Below are 23,708 nucleotides of genomic sequence, written 5' to 3'. Positions count from 1 at the left end.
CTTGTCACATATTCATTTCAGATGTGTGTTCTTTTGCAGGGCCCAAAATGAAATAGTCACTGTATTCTTATCTATCTGCCAGTTTTCAAGTCTTGCCTCATGTGGTCCTACTTTGTTAAACCACGGTTGTCATGCTAGCAACCCACATGAGTACTTGCAACAAACGTAAAGTCTCCTGATCGTAACTAAAATTCTGCATGCTTTTCTATTAAATAAAGAAAATCATCATGTATCTTAATCCGTAGCACTGCTCTTCTGCCACTGTTTTTTAAATGTCTGATTACTGACCTAATTGCTCAGGCAGGTTGTTTTTAGACTGCATCATGCATTTATGGGTTTTATATCACTGTCAAAATAAGTATTGGATTAATCCTGGCTCCTCATCAATGTGTTGAAAAATTGTTTCCTCAGTCCAGACAGAAGTTAAAATTAGGAGTAACCTCTAAAAGGGGCTATAGGGTGAAGGGCAGTTCTCAGTGCTAAGAAAGGATGAGAGCACAGACTCAGAAAGCAGACAGCTCAGTAGGAGATTGGCACAAGTTACAAAATACAAACTTGTGTAGCTGTATTTCAACAGCATATCTGCAGCTGTAACCTGTGCTGCTGCAGAAGGAAGGGGGACCAAAGAGCCTTAGGATAGAAAGAGCCTATCGCTATTCTTGTCCAGAATGTTAAATAATTGTTCAGAGACTTTTTTACTGACCTTTGTTTCAGGAGTACTTGCAAGTCAAGAATTACAGGGTGTAAATCAGAAATACTCAACTGAGGGTCAGCACATCCACAATGAGATATAATTCAGCTCACAGTCTCCCTGAGAAACAATCCCTCACAAATCTCTCTTAAACTCACTCCTGATATATTGGGCACATTACAGAAGAAACTGTTTAAGAGCACTGATTAATATTTTCAGGAACTGTAAATCTTCCAATGTACTGCCTGTTGCCGGCTCTGCCAGCTGGCTCTCAAGGGCTCTTCTGGTCCTGTTCCCTGCCATCCTATGATTCTGTGTTTGCAGTTGGAAGAACAGAATAGAAGTCAATAACCGTCCAGGGCAAACAGCTTTCTCTACGTTGTAATGCTTTACACATGCAAAGAGGATAAATTCTAAGTCTCTTTCCTTCGAAGCTACAAAAGCTGCTGGCAGAAAAGATCCTCAGATTCACATGAATTTGGTACTAATTCCTAAGACATCTTCACTTTGATACGGAAGGCAAGAGGGGAGGACATGTGGAAAAAGGAAGGTCAAAATTCTCATCCCACCATGGCATGTCAATTACCTCTGGGGGACCCCTGTATCCCTGGGGTACAGTGCTTTGGGAGTGCAGTCATCTGCTTCGGGCTATGGCAGCCCACAGCTCACACAAGAGATAAGGTGTGGCACACCCCCCCAAATACCTTTCTCTCTCCCCTCTGATGAATCAGACCTCACTGCAGGAGAACTAGGTTCTTTCATAGCTGAAGGAAGTAAATATTTGACACTCACGAGAGTCACCTTAGGCAGCAAGGAACATACATATAGCAGTGACAGAAAAAAAGTGACTCTGACAACATTGGCTGGGATGCCACATACAATAAAACCATCTATTAGCCTCACGTGGGGTTTGAAAAATATTCAGGAAATAACAGCTGTTACGTTCAAACACAGTGTCTGATGAAAAAAATCCGTTGTCATGATATAAGCCTGTTATTCAACCCCAGCTATGCAAATACCCACAAGATAATGCACCAAACAAAGGGAAAAGCAGTAACAGAACAAAGAAGAGTGACGAAATCATCAGTCTTCACATGTCAAAAACCAAATTTCAAATAAATTATTTTTACAACAAAATAACACAAGATAAGCCACAAGGGAAAGTGAACAAAGATCAAAGAGCAAATAAGAGACAAACACAAACAGGCATCCCCAGTATCTAGAAGTAATAGAAGAACAGGCGCATACAGCCCTAGAGCATCTTAAAAGAGCTGTCGTGTATTTGGGGAAAAACATCCTTTGTGCAAACTTGAAAAAAAAGAGTATTTACAGCCAGGGAGCAAGACATTTTCTGTGCCTGCAAAAAGCTACCTTCTCTGGACTTTTTATTACTCTTTCCTCACATGCCTGTTTAGTCCCTATGAAAAAGTACAGTTTCTGTCTGCACTGCATGAACATCCACCACAGGTAAAAATAAGGGCAGAGTAATAAAAGACCAACCCATTAGTGAAAAATACAGAACTGACTCCACCGAAGTTCATGACAGACAAATCTAGGACATCTCCAAAATAAGGAAAAAAATGGCAGTGCTCAAAAACATTTAAAAAAAGAACCTCAACAGCTAACTAATCAATTGCTTTTAAGTAAGATCTGAAGTTGTTGTGAAAGGTGAAGATTTGGAACAGCAGCATTGACTTAGTGCTTCATGTTTTGTTTTGGTTTTTCTTTTGTTATGGGAGCAAATAATCTTGCTTTCCTCCATTGTTTTTGCTTCCTTGCTTGCATGGGCTAAGGACCCCCAGCCACCACCTGAGAAATCTGAAATGGCAGGATGAGGTTGGCTTATGCTCAGTCCTTAAATATGCTAAATTTGTTCCTGCTCTTGTTCATGTAATTGTACTGAGAGAAATACCTCAGATCAGGAAAGAAAACTAGCGTAACTAGCTCTCCTCCTTTCTCTTTCAACCCTGCTCTCCTTGCAGGCACAGTCACTGAACTCAGTATTACTTTGTTCATGACAAATACCGACTGAACCCTGCAAATATGCATTACGATTTGCAAAACCATTAGTCATCCTATTTGCTTTCATCTAAGACATAACTTTGGTTATTTCTATTTCTTGATTGACCTTGCCAAGGTCTTCCTCCACTTCCAACACCCTTTTCACTCCCAACGTACACTCCTGGCAGCTCCAGTGGCCATATGTACTCCTAGTCCCACAAATGCTGAGGAGCTAATACAAACAACTCATAGCAAGTTTAAGAAAAGTGTTTTAATAATTTGTAAATCATCACATTGAACTGACTGCTCTATCCATAAATAGTAAAGGCTATTCATCACGAAAGTACCACTTCTGGCTTAGAAAGTCCTTGAGCTGCAAAGTCCTGGAGCCTAGGAGGATGCATCGAGGACATACTGCTGTGACAGTGAGCTTCTTGTGCCAGGCAGAGCCCTGGCCTAACACGGGACAGCCTTCTTGGGGTTTATCTTCTCCACATGGAGCTTCCCACAGTGAAGAGGTGCAGCCAGCTGCTGAACAGCTGCCCCATGAATTTCAAATCTACATGGGCTATTTAACTTCTTAGTTTGGATAATGACCAGAAGAAATGTTCCTACCAAGTCCCTTTGCCTTCTGACTATAATGCAGCATGTTCAGCTTAAACAGGTGGCAAGTTCATTTTGCCTAAGATGTAAACCTGAAGACAAGAATCTAAATCCAATATTATACCTTTCTGTAGGTATTACTAAAACAATTGTTTACAAGCATTTTTAAAAAAATCTGTAATAAAGATCTATTATTTCTGATAGGAATCCAGTTTTATGGGGTCTGTGATAAGAACCTTGACTATTGCTAGGGAGAAAGGTTAAGCTGAAAACAAATGCTACATGAAGAACACATGGACTAGGCTGAAAAGCCAAAAACCAAATTTGCTAACTGGGTAGGAAGAGCAACTAAGCTCATGCTTGGTAGGAAAGGGTTGAAAAGTAATTAGAAAAAGCTATATAGAGCAATAATTTTGAAGGTAGCAGATAAATCAAGAAAAATCTAATCCTCTTTAGTTTGGCTAGGGAAATCATTACTAGAAATATTGGTGAGGCTACCTGCAGTGAGAAGCATGATACCCAAATGTAAGAGGCTCAGAGAGAGAACTAGAATTAATAAATTCAGAAAAGCTGAAGCCCAGGCATGGCAGGACATGCCAGCATATGAGAGCCTGGGGAAAACTGGCAATTACTAGGTAGACAGGCACAAAAGAAATCCTATATAGGAAATACAGTGTAAAGCTAATGCAGGGAAATTAATATCTAAAACATGTTACGCCTCCTCTGCTTTTTCATCTTACACACACACGCATGCACAAATATGCAAGGAGGAACCTGTCTGTTGGAAGATCAGTTGACGTTACAGTCTAATAAGGAAACTGCAGTTGAACAGCTGCATGATTTGCCACTACTCCTCTGTAAAGGATGGGGCAAGAACTTGCAAAACTTGCAAGAAAGGTTATTGTCTTCTGCAAGAGCCACTGGAAGTTTATAGGAAATACCTATATAGCCTATTGGTAGGGCTGGAAAATTATTGAGCAAGATCACAAAGTGATTGTCAGAAGACTTGAGTATCCACTCATCGGTGTAAATATCTGCAAACACAAGAATGTCCCCCAAATTTTGCATGGGAAGTCCAGTGACAGTGGCAGGGTCACCAACCTTTCAAAGTTAGGACAGAGTACTTCTGTAGTATAAGTACCCATGCTGCACATGCAATGAAACACATGGGACCAGACAAATACATCTTAGTTCATCTAACTAGGTATGTAATGGTGAAAAAAGAGTACTAGAACCTTGTACATCTTCCAGACAGAAGATACCAAGGGCTTTAAAAGAGCATCCTGTGATGCACAAATTCTCTCTACCTCACCAGCCTGTAGTGGCATCACACTTGATTCGACGTGCTGTCATTTCCCTTGCCTGTCATGCTCAGCACAGAAAAGAGCCTACAGGACAAAAATTCTGCAGATGGGACAAATGAGGAGACTTAGTGTCTGGTTCTACAGTGTGCTTTGCAAAACCTGAAGATTGTGAATGTGGTAAAACCCTTTGGTTTTTTGCATAAGTATGTGTTGCACAGCTCTTTCCTGTCAATTTGACAACAGAAACAAACCATATTAGAAAAGTAAGCCCTCCATGGAAGTGAAAGAGAAAGCTGGCATAAGTTAACAGACAACAGACAGATTAATTTCTTGGAAAGTTTGTGCTAGAGAGTATCAGGGCTGCTGCATGCAGGTACCTGTAAGTCTTTACATCCTGAAGAGGAAATGTACAACTTGCTTTCCTAGAATGGCATCCAAGATCTCACATTCGTGCAACTCAGATAATCTCTAATGAACAAGGTCTGTGATCTGTGTTCTTAATTAGTTATTCTTCTGACAGATGAAAATTACAGAGCACCTGAAGGCAAGTCTCTACCACCAGCAGGCTTGGGAAGGTTTAACAGAAAAATGAATGAGTCAGTCACAGGAGAGCATTTCCACATGAGTAGCAGAAAGAGTTATCTCAGAAAACTACATGGAGAACTGCTTGAAGAGAGTGAGGTGAGGCATGAAAACAAAGACATCATGTCTCCTGGGAGTCTTGTCATGGTATCACAGAGAAATTAAAACCTTGGCACCTTGGTGAAATAACTTGCACTTATGCAAGTGGATTATGTATGTGTGTGTACCAATACACACACAGTATCTGTGTAAGAAATTACATACACAAGTTAGAAGTTAAATGATTCGAAGAGCTATGCTACTGCTCAGAGAGAAGTTACAGGCTCGATGCAGAAATTCACAGGTAGGATTCTGGACTTTTGTTACTCCACATGTTTAGGCAATGCACAGTAGCCTTTTCTGACCTTACCGATCTGTTTATCCAAGAGCTAAAAAGACTCTGGCACGCTCAGTATGCCAGGTATATTCAACCAGCCACTGCAAAACTGACATTTCCAATAGTAAGTCCTTCTTGACATTGACCCTGCTGCAGTAAAAAAGTGTTGCGTGGGAAAAGCCAGGGCTGTGCCAGCTCTGAGATGCCATGGAGAGAGTCCAGTCACAAGAGCAGAAGTGGGTAAATTTTTAGCGACTGCCTGGGCTTGGCAAGGAGTTTTCAGATGCTCCCAACTTGAAATGGGTCTTTGTGAGGACTCTGGGAAGACTCAGCAACAAGCACTCAGAATATGTGGAGCTTCAAGTTGTTTATTCCTTCCAGTGTAACCATCTCTAGCCCACTCCTCATGTTGAAGCAAAGAAAATCTCCTTCCCCACCTGTCCGTCTACTCTCAGTTGGCCAATTGCTTCTTTTGTGCAAGATAAATTGGTGTTCTCACAAAAGAAAACAAAAAAACCCCAACAAAAAAATCCCCAAAAAACAAGCAGCAAGAGAAATACCCAAGTAGAGATATCCATATTTACAGTAAATAGCATCTTGCTCTAGCAATGGATCAAGTGGAATAAACATGTCTAATCGTTAAATCAAACTAAATGTGTCAGAATCAGGCTCTGACTGATCAGTTCACCATAAGCAATGGCTGTTAACTTGAACAGAAATGACTAAACAATGTTGTTTACCATCTGGAAAAAAAGATAGAGAAATAAATGGCTTCAACACCACTGTTTTAAAAGTACTGGATTTTACTGGAACCCATGAAGTTTTTCAGACCTTGAGACAGCATGAGCTTTCAACAGTCTAGTTAATACAATTTGGTTTTGCACAATGTCATTTGGACAACATCATTACAGAATGCTTCACAATTAATTACATTCAAATAGCAGCTTCTATCCCCTGTGGAGAACGGGATTAATTGGGTCAGATGTAAATATGCATTTCATGGATCCTGCTGAACACTTGCCCATCTCACCAATTTACCATGTAATTTGATACAACTGGTGTACTATGCTCTGGAGATGGGCAGGGCGAGCACAGTTGCAAGTTAGGGTAGAAATACATTGATACAGCAGCACTGGTATTCTCAGGCTGCAATATGCTTGGCTCTAACTGTGTGACCCTTTCATTCTCTTGCAGAAATAGTAATTTATATTTATCCATGCTGAAATACTCTGCTGTTGAAAATGAAGCTTGGGACAGAACTCAGAACAGATACGAAGCATCGTGACGGACCCCTGGCAACGTGGAATCAGAAACTGTTCTCCTCCCAGGTGTCTTTACCCCACCATTGGAAGGAGGACCTGACCATCACTGCAGTGAGAAACCCTGAGACCAGGGCCTGATTGGGTCCTGACTCTGGGCGGTGAAAGAGTAAAGATAAGCTACCTACAAGGAAAGAACAAAGGAGCCAACTTTGGGCCAAAGTTGTTTCCTTGACCCCTTGTGCAGCCTAAGCCTAAATCTTGGGACTGCAATGGCTTTTCACTCTCTTTCTGGAGTCTTAGGTAGGAACAGTTTAGGATAAACATACTCCTCCTGAAGTCCCCTTTTTTCATTTTTTTTTATCATGAAACACATATTCGACTGGCTTTTTCCCATGAAATAAGGTGGGCCGGAACACATCCAGTGGAAGAATCACCATTTTCTAAAATAATTTGGAAAGCAAAAGCTTGTGCCTGAGGCAGGTGGTTCTTGAAAAACTACTTCTTATTGCTTTAAAGCATCAAAAATAAGAACACAGTTTCCTGGCTTTTTCTAGCTTCCTCTGCCCTATTTTCAGTTTGCACTCTCCCCTAGGTATAATAAAAAATGAGACATTTGCACCCAGCTGGAAAGTACCTTTCATGAGCTGGAAAACTGCAGAGTTCATTTCTGGCGTGTTTCCTGCTGTTCATGAGTAACTACCAGGACAAACTCACTCGAGTGAAGTGCAAACTTCAGTCCCCAAGGCTTGTCTGTTCAGAGCTGATCCTTTCAGCCACTGCGTGCAGGGTAGGTACAAGAGACGACTCAGAGTTTCTAAAGCAAAGTAACACTACTGAGCAAACAAAAAAAACTTTACCAAGTACTCCTTCTGGCTTTTCCAGTTCTACCTGTCCCAGGTGGTGCAGCATACAGTCATTTTGTTGTCCCAGATCTGAAATATTGTAATATTACTGTTCTGTAGCCCCTTTAAACTTAGTTTTACAATGCTTATATCCTGTTCATGTCTTATTTAATGTTAAGGAGCAATTTGCTAAACTATTTGCAAGCTGGCCAACATGAGTATCATGTCCTACTTACTGCTTTGGTGCCATGCCCGGTCCCTACAGTTTGATTATCTGTCCCCTGCTCCCACTGAGTACTCTGTGTTGCACCACTCTGATCATTGCAGTGGATATAAAGATTCACCATCCTGCAGCCTTACCAACTCCCCATCAGTTCTCCACTTCGATGGTTTCTACCACCTCTAGACTAAGCATTTTTTCCCTGTCCTCAATTTTTTTATTTTTTTCAGAACTATGAATTTTGTTCTCCTGATTTTGTTCTCTACTCTGGTAGAGAGATTCCATTACTTCAGCTTGCGCACTTATACTCTACCAGCTTTAATTAATGCTTAGATATTTGGGACTTGATATTTGGAGGTCCTTCTCAGGAACTGGTATTACATGTTCCATAAATTAGTCTGCCTTTGATTACAGAATGTTTAATGTACCCAGATTTTTATGTGGTTTTCAGAGTTGTCTCCCTTGAAATGTAACTATCCTTTTTCTCTTCTGTTTCTTGGTTTGGGGTGAAAAATCCACCCCATATAATCCATTATCTTATTATGTCTGAGGCTGTAAAACACATGAAACACAGATACTTGGTTTGAGGTTTTTTAACTTTCCGCCTCCAATAAGGGAGTGAAAAGCTTCCACTTCACTTTTCATGACACTTGTAAACAGACCGTTATAAAAACCAGTTTCTCTCTTCCACTATTTCTTTGTCTGTGTTTGCTTTTCACTGGAAAATCTGCATTGCCAGTAAGCTTAGTCTTACCAGATTTTTGATCCATTCCTTGGATACCACCCCCATGGCTGAACTGCTTCTTTTGTCTACAGGTTTTTCTTTCTTTGGGGACTCCTGCCTCTCTTTAGACTTGTGCCTAGAGCTAGGCTAGGATTTATATGCAGACGTTTTTCCAGTTTGAAATGATGCTTTTGTTTAAATGTTAAACTCACTGTAGTAAATCTATTTAATAAACAATAAAGATATTTTGACTGATGCTAACTTGGGCCATTCCTAGCCTATTCATGTTCACATTAAAATGACAGGCAAGGACATTCAGATGAAGTCACAAGGTGACATGGCAACATGTTGAAATGTATTATGTCTATTATTCAACTGGTTCTGTGCAGTCATATGTGGGACTGTAACTTCAAGCTAATTGATGATTTTTGCGTATTTATCTTCTGCTGGATTTTTTCTGTGCAGTTATATTAAAGTGCTAATGCAACTGCCCTGGAGAAAGAAAAGTAATCACAATATCTTGAGGGTGTTTATCTACAGCAGAAGCTATGTGCTCTTTAATCTGTTAAGCAAGTCAGATGTGTGTGAGAGAGAAAGCCATTCAGACTGGGATTCCTATTTTTCACAAGGAAACTCGTGTGCCTGAGCTTGCCTGATGAGTACCAAAAATAGCTCAGCAAAAAGGGCTTTCCTTGAGCACTTCCATTATTCACATGATGCGGCACCTTACATAACGCAAAGCGTGCACGTCATCCCGCCGAGGGTGGTGCACATGGATACTAGAGGGCAAAAATTTCCACCAGGGACAGTAGTACCAAGAATTTTAAAGGCAAAGTCAGTCTGAAGGCACTGATTTGTTTCATTGGGCAAGTCTAGAAGATCTTAGAAAATTGTTTGGGGGGTCTGACGGAGGGATTTCAGCATGATTAAAATGGTAGAGACGGCCTTTGAAAATCGCTGTTATTCAGTGTGTACTTCTTCTCCTTTTTAATGATGGAAATATTATATCACCTTGACAGTCGTAATGACTTTGTTTGGGCACTTGGGGTACCTGCCTTGCCACCTGCAGCTCCATCCAGAGACCAGCAGTTCTCTGAAGCACTCGTCCGGGTGCTGCCACCTTTGTTCAGTGCAGTTATCCTTTGCTGCTGTAATCACTTAGGCTCAGTCCCAGCTCTTTCATTTGAAAACACCTTTTGTGCCTCCCTTTGCTAATCTGAATGCATGTGAACCCCCCCAGCTGCAGCATTGTTATTTGTATTGCTCTGTGTTCCCTGCACATGGGATTAAAGTCTGTCACAGCCTCCAGCTGCAGAGTTTTCCATTCAAGCTATAAAGTATTGCTTTTAACACTAATGGTCCCAGATTTAACCCCTATTCTTGGTCACAGTGGCAACCATCACACATATAATTTAGGAAGTCGTCTTTGAGATGATGGTATGAATACTCGTATACTGTGAGTCATCCTGACTACTGATCATATAACATAATAATTACTGTTTTCAAAAAGGGATGACTGAACCTGTGTAAACAGAACTCTTCTGCTTCCTGAGAAATGCATAATTTTGAAAAATAAGTAAATCTTGTTTGATTATTACAAATCATATTTAAAAAATAAGTTCTTTTCTTTCAGGTGATTTGGTTCTATGCAAATTTAGATTTGCATAATCTAATGAAACTGCACTACATCCTCAGTACCATCAGACTCACAGCTTCTGCAGCCTGTACTCTCTCTATGCAAAAAGTAGTACCATGATATATAATAAATAGGCAACCATTTCTCTCAGCAGTGAAGTATTGCTACTGTTGGGTGTATTTCACTGTGAGCAGGAAGACTACACAAACCTTTAGGACAAGCATTGAATGCTTCCTCCAACAGAAACTGCATGGGGAAGGCAGACAGGTTGAAGCACTGATTGCCTTAGGATATAGGGATTTATTCTGTATGGAAAATGGCAACAGGTCCTGATAGTGCATTCTGTTCTAAGGCAATGACAGGTCAATGGTTCAGCTGTAAATACAATTTCTGGATCATCAACACCACAACCCTGACTTTCCTAGAGAAGTATTAACCGACCTGATCTTTGGCTTAAGAGATCTGATGGTCTCTTAAGGTGTCTCGTGCTTTCATGCAATGCTCTGAGGGTTGCAGCACTAAGAAGAACAAGACCCAGAAGAAGCGATAATGAAAGCAGTGACAGAGATACAGGCTTACAAAACTGAGAACAGTATTTTTCTTGTTTTGTAGATCTAGCTGCTAAACCCAGGAATCCTGGTCAGGCATGGTTTGGCACCTATTTTTTCTCTCCCCGGATTAACACTGAATGATGCAGTATAAACATTCAATCACCCCTCTTCTACACTGTCTCCTCTTGACTGTGTCACAATCACTTGCCTGTCACTTTTAGATTCGCATTCACCATAAACCCTAGCTCAGTGAGCAATACCTCAGCAAGTCAAGCTCCCTGCTTGTGAGGCTTCCTGTGGCACCACAGGCTACGTTGCCTTGTTCTCCTTTGCACACAAATGTCCTTCTCTTGAGCAGAAAAGTACTGAGCTGCAGCTATGGTAGCATTGGTCCAGAAACCTCCGTCTTGGTATGTCTCCCCTGTTCACCTCTCAAGTGCACATCACTTCTGTGGTGGGAGTTCTCCAGGGGAAATCAGTGCCAGTGCAGCTCCAGCTCTTAGTTCTTCGCAGCAAAAGTACTGCAGTGACATGGCCCCTCTGTGTACTGTACTGGCTGTATATGATGTAATACACTATATTCAAAAGTAGAAGAGAGGTTTCTGCAAGCATTCCTTAGACAGATGGTAAGCGAGCCTTACATGAACCTTAGCTGGACTACTAGCACTGTGTGACTGATAAGACACGCAACACTGAGTACTTACTCGGACTGTTTTTGTAATTGTATGGCATCAGCTTTCCAGTGACAGCATAGTAATATTGATCCTATCTTCTAGAGAGACCCTGAAATTTCTCTTTTTATGTTCAGTTTTGTATATGTGTAAATACAATTATTTCTACAGTAGAAAGTATCCAGAAATGAAGGCTCTCTTCTACTGCTTGATATTGTAGCTCTGAAAGCAAACAATTTATTGCATTGCAAACCCTCTATCCTAGTTTTGCTGTGTAACGTGAACTGTGATTTTTGCTTTGATTTTGAAAGCTACTAATTCCCTTTACAGTGTACAAAATCCTCTGAAATCATCTGCATCTTATAATCACATAACTTTACAGAGCACGATCAAAGTCAGAGGCCCATTACAGCTCAAAAGCTGCTCAGGCAATGTTTTTGTTCTGGGAAATCAGGTCCTGAGAGATTTAAATCCTGGTCCCGTTTTATTTAAATTAATAAATTTCATTTCTCAGCCACCAGTACCAAGCACTGAGCTGCACACTAAGCTCATTTCTCTCTCCATCACTGATTTTATTACCTCCACAGCTCACCCGTAATCTGGAGCTATCAGCTGTTATCATATTGCTTCAGATCTGCTACGTGTTATGCTGTGTAAAAGATTTCAGCTCCATGGCTCTTCTCAAATAAAAAGAAACCAACGACATACATTTTTTCATTCATATATATTCATACTCTACTAAGCAGGACTCAGGACATCATGAGGAGGAACACTGCAGGTTGATGGTTCAGGAACATAGATCATACCAATAAAAATGCATTTCATTATACATACCAAGTTTTGTGGGAATGTGCTCATCTGAAAGATGACACAATGTGGGATTTTCTGTCCCAGAGCATTTCCTATGCTCCTGTCGCCCCCATTCACCCTATATTTATACAGGACCAGGCTACCAAATAGACATGTGCTTTCCTTGGGAAGTTTGGAAAAAGGGTGGCACAAGCCAACCATGGAAAAAAGCAAGCATAAGGATGCACCACAAGAATGCACAACATGAAACTGCTGTTCATGCTGGGGACAGTATTGTATATTTCATGGGGACATTTAGCAAAGAGAATACAAGAGACTACCAGTGATGCCATCAAAATCATCCATTCTGCTGATTTATGACATCATTGCACATACTAAAATTCTCTCTTGCTTTCTCTTTCTCACTACAGTTTTACCCTCAAACTTGAATTGCCGATCTGATTCACTGTCCCGTAAGCTGACGACTCTTTGCTCCGCAAGCCATTCATGCGCCGCACGGACTTGACGCTTTCATTCCCAACAGTCATAGCCTGTGCCTGTCCCCAGAGTGTCAGCATAGATAGCAGCAGCAAGAACGAGAATATCACAGCAGTAACACAACAACACACATACACAACACGCAAAGAGAAGAATGGCTCAGTTAGAGAAGACCATCATGCAAAACAACGTGAATCACTTTCAAGGCAAAATAAACTGAGAAAATTTTGAGAGACAAACTTAAGTAAAGAGATGCAGAAAACACCTCCTAAAGAGATGGCCTTAGTAACATTATTCCCTGTTTGGAAATTCATGCAACCAGATTCATAGTAAAAGTGGAAGCAAGCCTGTGCAGATGGTTAGGTGTCTCTTACTCCAGCACAATATTTCCTTGTATTTAATTAGGGCATTACCCATTTTGCAAAGAATCCGTGTACCGACTGGCTCGGGATAAACACAGATCTCCTGATGATATAGTTTTAAATAACTTTCTTTTAATAGTCACCGTAATAATCATTCCCACAGCAGATGAATGACCACTTCCATGGACCAAAATTTTTGAGTGATGCCACTGGATACTGTTACTTACCAATGGTGGCTTCTTGCCTACTTGTTCATCTCTAAAGAAGACATCGTATCCAAACCTGCAATTACAAACCCCATACAGCAGCTTCTGCTGCTGCCATGCTGGTTTTGGAAACAAAGACTTCCAGTGGCAGTGCATCTGGCATGTGTGCCTGCAGACGGGCAAGCATTTCTGCTCTCTCCTGTAATTTAGTCATAACGGGAATTTCAATTCACCTGACAATAATATTAAACCAGAGAACAGCACTGGATTGCTTCCCAGAGCATCCATCAAATATTACATTAGCTACAGAACATTTATTAGACAGACCTGTCAAAACACAAATATCCTGTGCCACTGTTGTCATTCCTCTTGTAAAGGAAACCATTATTTGTGGCTTGAAGCACTCGCGCAGCTCAAGCAAATATTTACTTCACCTAGCAAATGCATACGTACAGCATAAACCTAAATGTTTCTACTGATACTGAAAACCAGTGACATAGATACCGGAAGGATGAAGCCTTTATAGTTGTGGGAATGATCATAACTGGACTAAAATTCAATTTAATATCTATTCTTGTCTTTCCATTTACCAAAGAAAAAATCAGGAAAGGTGGAAAGACTTCCTAAAAATATTTCTAGACTAATATCTAGGTTAGAAACAAGCATCTCTTCTACATTTCAATCACTGGTATGAAATGATGTGATAACGATACTCACAAATAGTCCCTTTGCTAAAAATGTGACGTTAGTATCAGTAACAAACTGTGAAAAAGCAGAACGTAGATAGGAAATTGTCCTAATCATTCTCTTTTTTAAAGTGGCCATGTTTCTTGGTTTCAGCTGGGAAAGACACCAGTCGCTGGTGGTTTAGAAGTGAGGGCAGACCTGCTCATCACTCTGCAGTGGGCTACCCTAAGGAATCTCCCATTTTAGCATGACTAGCTAGGGTAGCACTAGAAAAGACAGGTCTCGAGCGTGTGCTGATGTCAGCACATCTGGATGATGTCAAGGAAATAATACTGGTACTCTATCTATGTCTTTGCTTCAAACTGTTCCTTATCTGCTGGCGGGTGCCACATAATAGCATAATATTTGGGGATTAGAAGAAAATCTAATTTCACGAGTAAAGGTACAGCTGCCTCAGCAATTGCAAGAAGAGAATAAAATTTTTGGAATCAGTGACTAATCTATTGACTATCAATAACTTCATAAACTGCAAATAAACCCAGCGGCCAGTTTTCAGCTTCTTATAAAGGAGTAAATCACTCAAAAGGAAACCTTAGAATAAGACTCTCCTGCAAGAGCAAGAAGAACTGAGGTGAGAAATCAGCTGCCCCTGTGCTATCAAGGCAGACTCAGTCACCCCAAGTAAAGAGTAGCTGTACCTTGTTTTGTCGTCTTTGCCTTCTTCGAAGCCTCAGAAACTCCTTGTGCTGCCGTGAAACGAAGTTGACTGCTGCATATTCCAGTAATGCAGCAAAGACAAAGAGAAGGCACACGGCCATCCAGATGTCAATAGCTTTTACATAAGAGACCTACAAAGAAATAAGACATGTTATATTTCAAACTTCTTCATGAGCTGAAGATATTGATGTGAAAAAATAAACACATTTCTGCACTGCACGAGTTCCAGTTATTCAATGAGGTGGCATTTTCTTGTTTTGTGTTTTGGTTTGTTAGTTTATTGGCTTATAACAAATAAATAATCCAACTATTAATGGAAATGCGTGTTCACAAAGAACACACAAATTATGAGCTATTGCCTTTAGGAAAAGAATCGGGATTAGTCTAACAGAATACAAGTGCTTTTATAGTCACAACCACAGCTTATCAGAAAGAATACAGGGCGTGATACAATACCTATTGAAAAACAACTCTAGAAAGTTTCTAGTTATCACCTTTTTCATCGTTTATGAACCAATCACCATATTGATTAATTAGCTATGTTTGATATCCATAACCTCAAAGTAAACTCAGGGTACTGTATCTTACTGGTTGATATGACTTTACTAATATATGTGTTATTAAATATTCGATCCTAGTTGCGTGACCTTTATCCAACAACTGTATAAGAAAAATAAATCTTCATAGATATTATCTACTACAAATACCCAAATACCAAATGCTTCTGTTCTAGTAAAAGCCTGTTCTGATTTGAATTGACTGGTCCACAACAAAATCAGATGTATTACTGCACTGCAATGTCACAGGATTTTTATCATATTACCCACACAGTAGGCCAAACAGTAGATAATTAATGAGCTACATACTATGCATACCAAAGGTACATTGCCCTCCATAGCTGTATTTGGCCTCTGTCTTTCTTTGTAGTCTTGCAGTTTTTAAACAAAGATCTTATGATTATGCAACAGCAGGTTGTCTCTTTTGTTTATCAGGTATTACATCCAGGATGGAATTAAAATCATCTGACTTTTAATGTCTACAATGTACCTGTGAGCTAGTTGCCTAAACTCCTTCGATACAAATAAATCAAGGGATGAAGAACAGGCATTTCTAGGATGTAATGCATCTGAACCGTTTTAGATGTGTTCTTTGGGATGTGATGAATAACACCCAAATAGTGCTGCTTCATCTTCATGTCTGTAAAGAGGAACTTAGAAGCACTGCCTAAGCGTAGACACATAGGGCTTTACTCCGTTGTCTAAATAAAAGCATCACATACTGCCACATTAGGTATGTAGCCTCCATTTGCTAATCCAGCAGAGCACAAATGTCCAGTATTGTACTAAGCAGTCCTCTGGAGATGTCTCAGATACCCAAGGTCACCTCAAATGGCACCACCATAAAACTGAATCAAGATAAGTAAAATGGATCGTACCTAAACTCTGAAAAATTATAATCAAAGGTATTTAAAGTCTGAATAATACCCTGCAGGCCAAACATTTCAATGTAGTCAAAACATACAGTGGTCTGAAAAGAGAGCAGAAAAGGATGTGTTGTGCATATAACACTGTAATGCTTAGGAGACCCAATCTCCACCCTGGAAAACTCCACCTCTACCCTTTGCAGACACTATTCAAAATCACCTTGCTCTCATGGTCAATGCTACCATTTCATGATGAAAGGAAGCACACCTATTTCAGTAGATTTTGTTCCTGTTTACCATGTGCTTGAATAGCATCACTTTTCAAAGTCTGTAGAACATTTTTTGTTAATGTCAAATGGTATATATTACACTATGTGCTCCAGCAAGCAATATGAGCAGAGGAGCTGGCATTTGAAGCATGGCAGAAAGGATACAGAGCTCCATCCTGCAGATGCTGAACACTGAGCAGGATGTTTCAGAGGAGCCAACTACTGTTATTCAGCCTGCACCACGGGAACATACCTTTCTGTAGCTGAGGTTATACTCCAGCTCCACACTACCATGCCCATTGCAATTCCCACAGTACAACATGCACAGGCTGAGATGGAAGAGGAGGATTTAGCAGGCTAAGGTGACACTACGAATCTGTGCCTTTCAATTAGATACACAGCAGGTATGCATTTCTCTCTCCCACACATAAAAAAATCTTACAAGTTACATCTTTACTGAGCAGCTGTGAAACCCAGTGAAAACTCGACTATGTCCCAGGCATTCTGTGCCACAGGCTGAGGCGCAGAAGGAATCAAGTCACTGTAATTTCTGTAAAATGCAACTGAGTTTAGATTGTTTGTTACCTTCCTTGAAGAGGCAGCTTGTTTTCCTTTACAAATGCCCTTAGGAGATGTATTAGACATGCATAAACAGCTGGACTGTGCTGCCAGAGACAGCACAATGCAGGGAGCTGAAGCCACAAGAATCAGCATTTCTGACTGTGCAAATCCTGTCCTAGCAGGCTTAAAGCAGGGAGGGCAAAATAATGAAGGAAGCCCTGAGTTAGCCTTCCTGCCACTTACACAATGCTGCCAGAAATGGCATCCACACAATTGCTGAGCCAACTGGGTTATTTTAACTCCAGCCTGCTGGGCTGGAATCAGAGGATCACGATATACTTGGCTGGTACGTAGCTTGTTTTATTGTTTAGCCATTGCCATACCATGGCACAGCTTTATATGCGAAAACAGCACATTAGAAATAAATAAATGGAGAAGTCTTGCTGATCCCTTTGTTTTCAAATCACTTTTTATGTAATTTTATCTATGTCTTGCCAGTATGTACAGAATTATGCTGCTAAAAGCCTAAAAGCCCGCGCAATTTTCTGAAGTCAGACTTTTTTCTAGCCACCCCTATGCATGGAAAATGATGTGGATCTATTACACCAAGCCTATGAGAGCCTCACCCGGTACACATTTCAAAAGAAGTCCTAAAGTGAATGCCCAGATTTTAGACCAGTGCTTTGGTATCTAAAGCATGCACAATGCAAAGATTCAGTGGATTTTAGGGTGTCTGTCTACTTTAGCTGACTTTAACCTGTGTCTTCCTGGAAGAAGGAAATGGTCACATCTACCAGATCGTAGACTGATCTGAAGTGAACCTCTCTCAACCACCCTTGCTGAAGCTGTTCCACTTTGTATGAAAACACTTAAAAATCCATTAGCTTGGGGACTGGGAACAGAGTCTCCACTTTCTAGATGCAAATATTATGCAGTAGAATATTAAGTCATTCTCTGTCTCGGTGTCCGAAACACATGCAGGGATTGAGAAAGCCCTATCACAGAGTATTTCATGGTGCTTGAACAATTTCCTCAGTGATATGTGCACAGAAAGGATGTGAATTTGATCTGCTCATTGCAGGTGAGTGCTATAACCACTTGCCTACCAGACGCTGGAGCTTCTTACTGTGGTGTCTCACATGTCAATGAAATGCCTTTTTCGAAGAGCTCCTCAGCCATTTCCCACTTATCTCCACAGGAAACTCTCCACTTGGCAGGTTCTAGTGTGCTTTTCATTCCCAGGTGCTTATCTCTCCTTTGCACTGTACAAGGAATCTTTCACATCTAATTTTCAGTTAAAAATATTGCTGAGTGACACGGTCATAGGAGCTGAGGTCTGCAAAACTGAGTACTTCGTCATATCATAGGCACATCCATGGCTTCGGGAGGCTCTTTCACCAAACTCAAAAACAGTGTTACCAGCTATGTTTTTTCCCAGATCATGGTATAGCTTGAAAACTTGCATGTTTGCTCAACTAAAAGCCTTACATCACCTGCTTTGGTAAGGACTCATCAAACAATACTGTATCTCCAGCTTCCTTAACTACCATGTCCATGCTTCATGTCCCATGCTCCATAGTCACTACTGTGTACATGTAGGACAGTATAGACCTTGATTTTTTTTGAGAAGATTTCGTCTCACCTAACTTAAAACATGTTATGTACATCTGGTTTTTTTTTAATTAATGGTAAGAAGTAAGCATTTTTAGGACAAAATATATCTAAGGGGAAGGTAGATATCTACACTATAGTCAAATGAACTGCACCCTAAAAATGCCAGTCTCTCATTTTTGACCAAGACTGGAGTTTTGGATGGCTTTTTCAGGTATATATGTCTGCTTCATACAGGCCTATGTTGGTTAGATAAAGGCTGTGAATCATCTCCATTAGCTAGTGTCTTGAGAGACATAGAGCAGAATAAAACAAGTTACCCACACAAACCTATGTAATAGAGACTGTTACCTGAGCATTTGCCACCTTCCCCATAATTTCACTTGGAGGACAGAATGCAAAGTGTGCAGTAACACTCCAAACTCAGAGTAAATATTATCAAGCTACTAAGTAGTAGTAGTGATTGGTGTTTTTTCAAAGATAGCCTGTAACCCTGGCAGCCCACTGGCTCCATTTACTCTGCAGTACTTTTAGAAGTGGATGTTTGCAAACTCTGCCTCATTCAATGTTATCGTGTTCAGAAAGCACATTAAGATTTTCTTGCCCTTCTCTTTCTTTAAATAGCTGCTCCACTTTCTACTGCATGTTGCAGAGCTTCCTCTCTAATGTTGTTTGGGGGGAGGGGATTTAATGGCTCCCACCAATAAAACCATAAATCATATCAATTATTCAGGTGCTCTGTAAAAGTTTTAGGGCCAGCTAATGAGGGAAATTTTTCAGAATGAGAGCTGTCTGCACCAAGAGCCAAGTATGATAAGGCTGAGCACTGTCAATGTGACAAAGCAACTCCTTTCCCTTCATAATTTTCCTCATTTGTTATTTGGCCACGCCCCCTATGTAAATAAAAGACCAGTTTGTCCTCTATAGAGCACTGCTGTAGCATCAATGACCCCAGTGAAGTTCCTGGAAATGAAAGCCTAAGGAGGATTACACTGGTCATGAAGGCCTTGCAAAGATTAAGCCTTCCACTTTTCCAGCTCTTTTTATTTTAGCACTGTGACTCTCTCACAGCTTCTGGGTACCTTGTGGAATATCGCCATGTGTCACCACCAGAACGAGGCATGCTTTTGCGGTGAGAAGCCGGGGGAAAACATGGTCATGAGTCCTGCAGTTGAGCAGCTGTCATTTGTTGACATTTGTGAATCAACCCGTATGTGAGCTCTATTTCTGCTACAGCGCCAGCCTCATGAGACTCCAGACAACTGCTTTAACTCTCTGATTCAGTTGAGCAGGTGTAAAATGGAAGTAAAGACACATCCATTCTCTCCCAGAGTTCTGCACTGTGAAAATAACTTCAAATGCAGTGCGAGGTGCACAGCCTGTGTTAAAAAACATATATTCCCTTATTGTGGTTGATAGGATCTCATGAAAAAAATCTTTGACTTGTGATATGAAGCCCCAAACTTCTACTTTTGCACAATACCACATTCTAGGCAAGATCTTTTTAAAGAATAAAATTTTCAGCTACTGGAAAATGTTACAATTTGAAATTAATTTCTCCTATGCATTAAAAGAATCTCTTGGGGAAAAAAGTTTCAGAGATTTTTTCAGATTGGAAATGTGGAAATAGAACAAAGTAACATTTTAAATCAAAACTGAAACAAAAGCTATGTAGAACTGTCTTCCAGTACAAGGCATTGATGTTCCATTAAATTTCACTTTATTTTTTTAAAGCAAAACACCTACACGAAATGCTGTTATCATAAAACATACTGGTTTGGGTGTTTTGTTTTTTTTTCAAATCTTGAATTCATAAAGAAATTGATAACTCTTGCCTTCATATCAGCTTTATATAGCTGCAGCTGAAAGCACCAGTCCTGGTTTCATCACATTTTCCAGGCAGAGAAGTTTCTGAATGAAGAAGATGCTGTCAGCTGCTATTACAAGGAAAGTATTTTCTTTCTGTCTCCCTTTTACTCTGGATCTTTCTTTTCACCCAAATATTTCAACCCCATGAAATATCATCATTCTAAAACAAATTCATATCAGAAAATGCACATTACTTTCCCAGTCCTAAACCCTCAGCCATTTTATACTATCCTGTTGTTGCAACACTTTCCAGTTAATTGTCCTTCACGCCATGTAATTTTAAAGGGGCATAGTACTGTGCAATACCTTGATGGGTCAGGTCAACAAGACTTCTTAGCTTAGTGGACAATACACATAAAAGAGAAAGTGGTTTAGATTCTACCAAGTTTAAAATTAATGGGATTGATCACCTGGTGAGGAAACCTTCATGAAGTGTTCAGGAGAGGGCAAGTAAAGCAACTATCCAACACAGCTGGCTTTGGGACTTGTTCTCGAAGGGGACTGCTTCTGCAGGGGAGGGAATGATAATGAAAGCTTTTATCTTCCAGACTGCGGTAAATGTTTGTTTGCCTCTTCAAGACTTTAATGTCCATATTCTGTCCATAATATACTTTGCAATGCAAAAGGTTAAGCTATCAGAGCTACTATTCTGTTACTGGGAAATAAGCATTCATATATGGGGCAGATTTTGACAGGAGATGGTTCATTGGTGAATGAGTCCTGTGGAAGTTGTAGGTGTCCTTCATCAGCTCACTTACTGCATTGCTAGGCAGCTTGGGAAGACAACCAGCCTGGTTGGAGACCTCCTTTCCTTTTGAGGTGAAATGAGGTTAAAATCAAGTCACAAATGTCCCACTCGGGAACCAAGCTACTACCCTCAGAATAAAATGCCTGTTGCGAGATGATGACATAACTAATCTGGTTTGTTTGTTGGATGAATGAAAAAATGACAATATTTGGTGAATGCGAAACACACTTTTTCCAGTTATTTAAATAAAACAACTCTTTTTTTTTTTTTAATTGACCCAAATATTTGGTTCAACTCTTTTTTTTTTTTTTTTTTCCAAAAATACCTACTTCATCTTCCATTTCTAAATGAAATGTGGGCAATTTTCAAACCAAAACAAGAAACAAGCAAGAAATATTTAATGTAAAAACACTAAAACAAACTTTCCTACCCTCCCTCCATTATTCAGATTCCATCTGAAAGCATCCACCTAACTCAGCAAGGGCTCACAAGTTGTTCCAGTCACCCAAAATTGCCTTTTTCAGTTAATAAACTATTCATCCAAAATTTTTTGCTCTATTTCTGTCACTGGTTCTGCCAAGTCATGAGATGCTAAACCTACCCACTGCTGATACAGAACTAAATGCCGAATGCATTCAAGCCAGGGAAAGTATGGAAACTGTTTATGGTTTGGTTTTCCTTCAAAGGTGAAGGAAAATTTTCTTCAAGTCTTCGAAGATGATTAGGGAGTTAAGGTGTTTACAAAGATGCTTAGAGAGAGGCCCCTGGAGCAACATGCTCCCTACCTTAAATCAGAGTGGGGTTGGCCCCCAGGAAACTGCGGGTATTATCCAACACTTTCTGAACCTCTGCAAGACATGGCTAACACCTGATTCAGATGATGCAGGCCTGTGTCATAGTACATCATGCAGGATGTGATAAAGGGAGCACGGAGCAGTAACTGCACACTGGAGACTAGTATTTCTTTAAATTATGTAACTATATTCTATATGACACATTATAAAAAAAAGTAAACCTGTGTTCCAGGTAAAGGAAAGCCGTTCTAGAGAAGCAATAAAATATTTCTTTTTAGCATGGGCTGTGTCTATTCATACTTTATGTTCCTTCTTCTCAAACAGCATATTTCCACCTTTGAAAAATGTAATCCCACTCATACAGAACCAGTTATCAGATTGGTGAAGCCAAGACTAGTTGTTTTTCCTTCCCAAGGGCGTATGAAGTATTGGCATGTTCATCATGTGTCATTTTGTGCAATCATATGGTATAGTTGCCTTGTATTTCCCATTCCTGACAATTGATTCTTTCTGTACAAGGAATTTAGACAGGATGTACCATTTCCACTTCAAAAGGCCTTGACTTCCTTGAAAATAGTGTGGCTATTTTTCGGACGAAGAACAAAAAATCTGAGCAATAGCTTAAGGCAGTTTTTCTAACCAAGCAGGTTACAGCTGAGAAAATAAAGGCTTGTGCTTTGGACAGATAATGGCATTGGTTCTCAGCTTGGGAGCAAACTGTGTGATTTTATTATGCATTGATAATGCAGGGATGGGCTGAATTCTGCTACTGGGAGTGAAGTAACACTAATTGAAACTGTAACCAGGGTCAAAAGCCCACTTTCGCGAACAGGTAGTCAACAGTGCTTTGTATCACTTTTCACTAAGGTCACAATGAAGTGGGAATGTCTCTTATACCTAGGCCAGGAGTTCAAGTCTAGCTCAGATCACTGCAGAAATGGTTAACAAGATGGTACAGATGAGAAATGCTGAATTATTTGGAAACAGGAGGTTCTGGTGACCCTCCCCAAGAACTGTGTTGAGTTCATGCCCTGTAAAAAAGGGCAGAGTGGAACTAGGAATGAGCAGATCTGCATCAATCAGGGTGTGTGAAGTTTGGGCACACGGATGGACCAAATAATAAAGGGACTAGTTATTTCTGTCTGGTTGTCACTTTTCAGCCCCCTGCAGAAATAGATTTTGGTAAGAATCAAAACTCTGAAAGAGAGAGAAGGGGAAAAATTCCTCTGTTCATCATTAATTAGGACTTTGGCATCCACCAGGGCACTGCTGACTGTTCACATTGCCCTGATCCTGAAAAACACGGGGCAAGAACAGGTCAGGGGACGCCACCACTCCCACCAGCTCAGCCACATCCTCAACGCTGTATGGAAACAGGAAACTGTGGGTTTTGTCACTCTCCAGCCTGGTTGCCTCTCTCTGCCTTCTTTTTTAAAAAGTCTGGTTTAACTAGCCAACAAAAATGTGCTCTGCAGTAGTGTTGCAGACCAAGAGGCAGCTAACCCCACCCTAATCCAATGTCACAGCCAGAGGTGGTACGGTTTTGTCAGATCTCAGACAAGCCAGTAAGACCCACAATCTGTGCTCGAGCTGTCTCAGAAAGAGACCTGCAACACCAAGCATCGGCTTCTCACCACTAATATTCTGTACATCTTTGCTATTTTACTCAGTCCCATTTTTTATGTTTTCTCTTCTTCTGCCTTCAAGAAAT

At 40.4% G+C, this 23,708-nt stretch overlaps 1 protein-coding gene across 2 annotated transcripts in view; it reads right to left on the bottom strand.

The window, feature by feature from the left end:
* The window catches only part of GLRA2 (glycine receptor alpha 2), a 127,154-nt gene that overhangs the window by 13,568 nt on the left and 89,878 nt on the right, over positions 1-23,708 (bottom strand). For both annotated transcript variants that reach the window (XM_059818935.1, XM_059818942.1), the window contains exon 8: positions 14,704-14,853. In XM_059818935.1, the coding sequence (XP_059674918.1) occupies positions 14,704-14,853 (150 nt within the window). The remainder of the gene's footprint in view (positions 1-14,703; positions 14,854-23,708) is intronic.

Source organism: Gavia stellata, chromosome 1 (genome assembly GCF_030936135.1).
Source record: "Gavia stellata isolate bGavSte3 chromosome 1, bGavSte3.hap2, whole genome shotgun sequence".
NCBI lineage: Eukaryota > Metazoa > Chordata > Aves > Gaviiformes > Gaviidae > Gavia > Gavia stellata.
Note: the sequence above shows the minus strand (reverse complement) of the source record. Positions and strands in the feature narration are given on the sequence as shown.